Source organism: Triticum urartu, chromosome 1 (genome assembly GCF_003073215.2).
Source record: "Triticum urartu cultivar G1812 chromosome 1, Tu2.1, whole genome shotgun sequence".
NCBI lineage: Eukaryota > Viridiplantae > Streptophyta > Magnoliopsida > Poales > Poaceae > Triticum > Triticum urartu.
In genome coordinates this window covers 263683932-263686606 of record NC_053022.1, presented here as the reverse complement: position 1 = coordinate 263686606, position 2675 = coordinate 263683932, and the positions used below count along the sequence as shown (strand labels likewise).

The following is a 2675-nucleotide window of genomic DNA, read 5'->3' as shown; positions in this document are numbered from 1 at the left end:
TCACCCTGGGTTGGATTGCTCGCAGCTCTCCTAGGTAATGTTGGACAAAGCTATGGACAGCGAATGGGCTTTGATAGATGTCCTCGTATATTGCTTTCCGTCGCGCTCCCCACACTGCCCAAAGAGTCATTACAAAGGTGATGAACTCGTCATGTGCACGCGAATCATGCGTAGCAAACAACCAACGTTTTGCATCATCATCAACGTTTGTACTCAACTGTTCAGTAATTGCATCTGTAGACAGTGCCCAAATACTTCTTGCTGCTGAACAATTAAGCATTGCGTGCCTCCACGTATCCTCTACACCACAAAGACAGCATGCGCTCGTTGATGACATATGGCGATGATTAGTAGTACCTCGCTGGAGCAGCCATGCAGTTGTTTGCTGGGCTTTGATCGGTTGGGTTTAGATAGTAGCACTTCTATTCTGCTGCTGGGCTTTGATCGGGCTGTGTGTTGAAATCGAGTGAAACTCAACTTGGGTCAACGGCCTACGTTGGATGTGAATCAGACGTTCCAGAGTAAAATTGACTGGTGCAGACAAAAATTTCAGCCAGCTGAGCTATAGGTGCTCTGCTCCCGCGAAACTTCGTGCGTAAGGCAAGGCAAGGCAGCACCGCACCTACCCGCGCCGCAGTGTCTTGCATGCATGTCCATGACCTGGCAGGTGGTGCGAGGAGCCTGGCCACCGGATAAGATCAACACGCCGAGCGAAGCCGCCGCGGGTCACACACACTACACGTACTACTACATATGGTCGCGCGCGGTGGGTGCGCGCCGCACACGCCGGGCTTGGCATGCACGGGCAACCGAGCCTCCTGACCAGACGCGAGACGTGCCACCGCTCTGGGGCGTCCTCCCGCACACGTGTAGCGGCGGCGGCTCCACCCGCGGCCACGTTATAAGCCACGCGCGCACGCGGCGGCCATCCTCACAACCCACACACACTGCTACTACTTGTATTAACGCCAGTGCGGCCACACTTGGTCACATCCTCGTATCGTCGGCAAGAAAGACGAGTTGAGTTTAGCAGAGAAGAGCGGCTTGCTTGCTTTGGTACGTACGTACGTCGGTCAGTGAAGATGAGCACGGCGGCGCGGACGACGGGGCGGCGGGGGTTCACCATGGGGCGCAGCGAGGACGCGACGCACCCGGACACCATCCGCGCCGCCATCTCCGAGTTCCTCGCCACGGCCATCTTCGTCTTCGCCGCCGAGGGCTCCATCCTCTCCCTCGGTACGCACCCCACCCAGCTATACGAGCACCCATCCGTCCGTGCATGCATGGCCAGCTTCGTCCACCGTACCATGCGTCTATGTAGCCTAGCTTGCTTAAATATCGACGGTCTCAAGACGTACGTGTGTGCATGTGTGTGCTTGCAGGGAAGCTCTACCATGACATGAGCACGGCGGGCGGGCTGGTGGCCGTGGCGCTGGCACACGCGCTGGCGCTGGCCGTGGCGGTGTCCGTAGCCGTGAACATCTCCGGGGGGCACGTCAACCCGGCCATCACCTTCGGCGCGCTGCTCGGCGGGCGCATCACCCTCGTGCGCGCCCTCCTCTACTGGATCGCGCAGCTCCTCGGAGCCATCGTCGCCTCCCTCCTCCTCCGCCTCACCACCGGAGGCATGGTACTACCATCTTTCTTCGATCTTCCTCGCGAGCACCGTCTATCTAATTAATCATCGCAGAAGCTAACTGATTAATTAATTAATCTTGTGATGGATGGTGTTCGCAGAGGCCGCCCGGTTTCTCCCTGGCGTCGGGGGTGGGGGATTGGCACGCGGTGCTGCTGGAGGCGGTGATGACGTTCGGGCTCATGTACGCCTACTACGCGACGGTCATCGACCCCAAGAGGGGCCACGTGGGCACCATCGGGCCGCTCGCCGTGGGGTTCCTGCTCGGGGCTAACATACTCGCCGGCGGGCCGTTCGATGGCGCCGCGATGAACCCGGCGCGGGTCTTCGGGCCGGCGCTCGTCGGGTGGCGGTGGAGGCACCACTGGGTCTACTGGCTCGGGCCCTTCCTCGGCTCCGGCCTCGCTGGGCTCCTCTACGAGTACGTCGTCATGCCGTCTACCGAGACCGCCGCCCACGCCCACCAGCCGCTCGCGCCGGAGGACTACTAGCCGCCGCCGCCAAAGCAGCTGCTTCAAATCCTTTAAATCCAACACTTGCAGCTATGGTTTATCGCTATATATGTATGTATAGTGTGTGGTACTTTTGGTTAATAATGGAGGGTGGCCTTGCTGTGCATGGTTGCCCCTATAGTATCTCCTAGGTGATGTTTGCTCCGTTTGTGTTAATAAGTTTCCAGTGCAATATAGTATCCTCATCTGTTACGGGTTCTGTGATATTGCGTTGGTTAATTGTGCAACAAAATAAACGTGCCAGAAGAAAATACGATAATTCATACTGATACAAGAATGAATCATTCGGCGCGGCTACACTCTCTTTTCACGTGTTGAGCTCCTCGTCCTTCGCCTGAAGTCACTTTTTGCCTTCCGGATACAAAAGAGTAGCGATGATCCTTGAACCCTGTTAAGCAAAAGGTTTTGGGGTATTGTGGACTTCGACACCTCATGGGTCGGCCACGACAATATATATATATATATGGGGAGGAAAATCTCTTTGAGTACAAATACATTTGTATACAAGTTATAATGCGTATTTACGT

At 56.4% G+C, this 2675-nt stretch overlaps 1 protein-coding gene across 1 annotated transcript; it reads left to right on the top strand.

Moving 5' to 3' along the window:
* Positions 1 to 920: 920 nt before the first annotated feature.
* Positions 921 to 2347, top strand: LOC125529973 (aquaporin TIP3-1). Its single transcript, XM_048694423.1, has 3 exons — positions 921 to 1236; positions 1383 to 1630; positions 1738 to 2347. The coding sequence occupies exons 1-3, from the start codon at positions 1083 to 1085 to the stop codon at positions 2125 to 2127; spliced, it is 792 nt and encodes a 263-aa protein (XP_048550380.1). The 5' UTR covers positions 921 to 1082; the 3' UTR covers positions 2128 to 2347.
* Positions 2348 to 2675: the final 328 nt, after the last annotated feature.

Bases quoted from the DNA above. Each gene is read 5' to 3' on its own strand.
- LOC125529973 (XM_048694423.1), top strand. From the start codon at position 1,083: ATGAGCACGGCGGCGCGGACGACGGGGCGGCGGGGGTTCACCATGGGG. The intron at 1,237-1,382 runs GTACGCACCCCA...GTGTGCTTGCAG, and splicing joins GGGCTCCATCCTCTCCCTCG to GGAAGCTCTACCATGACATG. The intron at 1,631-1,737 runs GTACTACCATCT...TGGTGTTCGCAG, and splicing joins GCCTCACCACCGGAGGCATG to AGGCCGCCCGGTTTCTCCCT.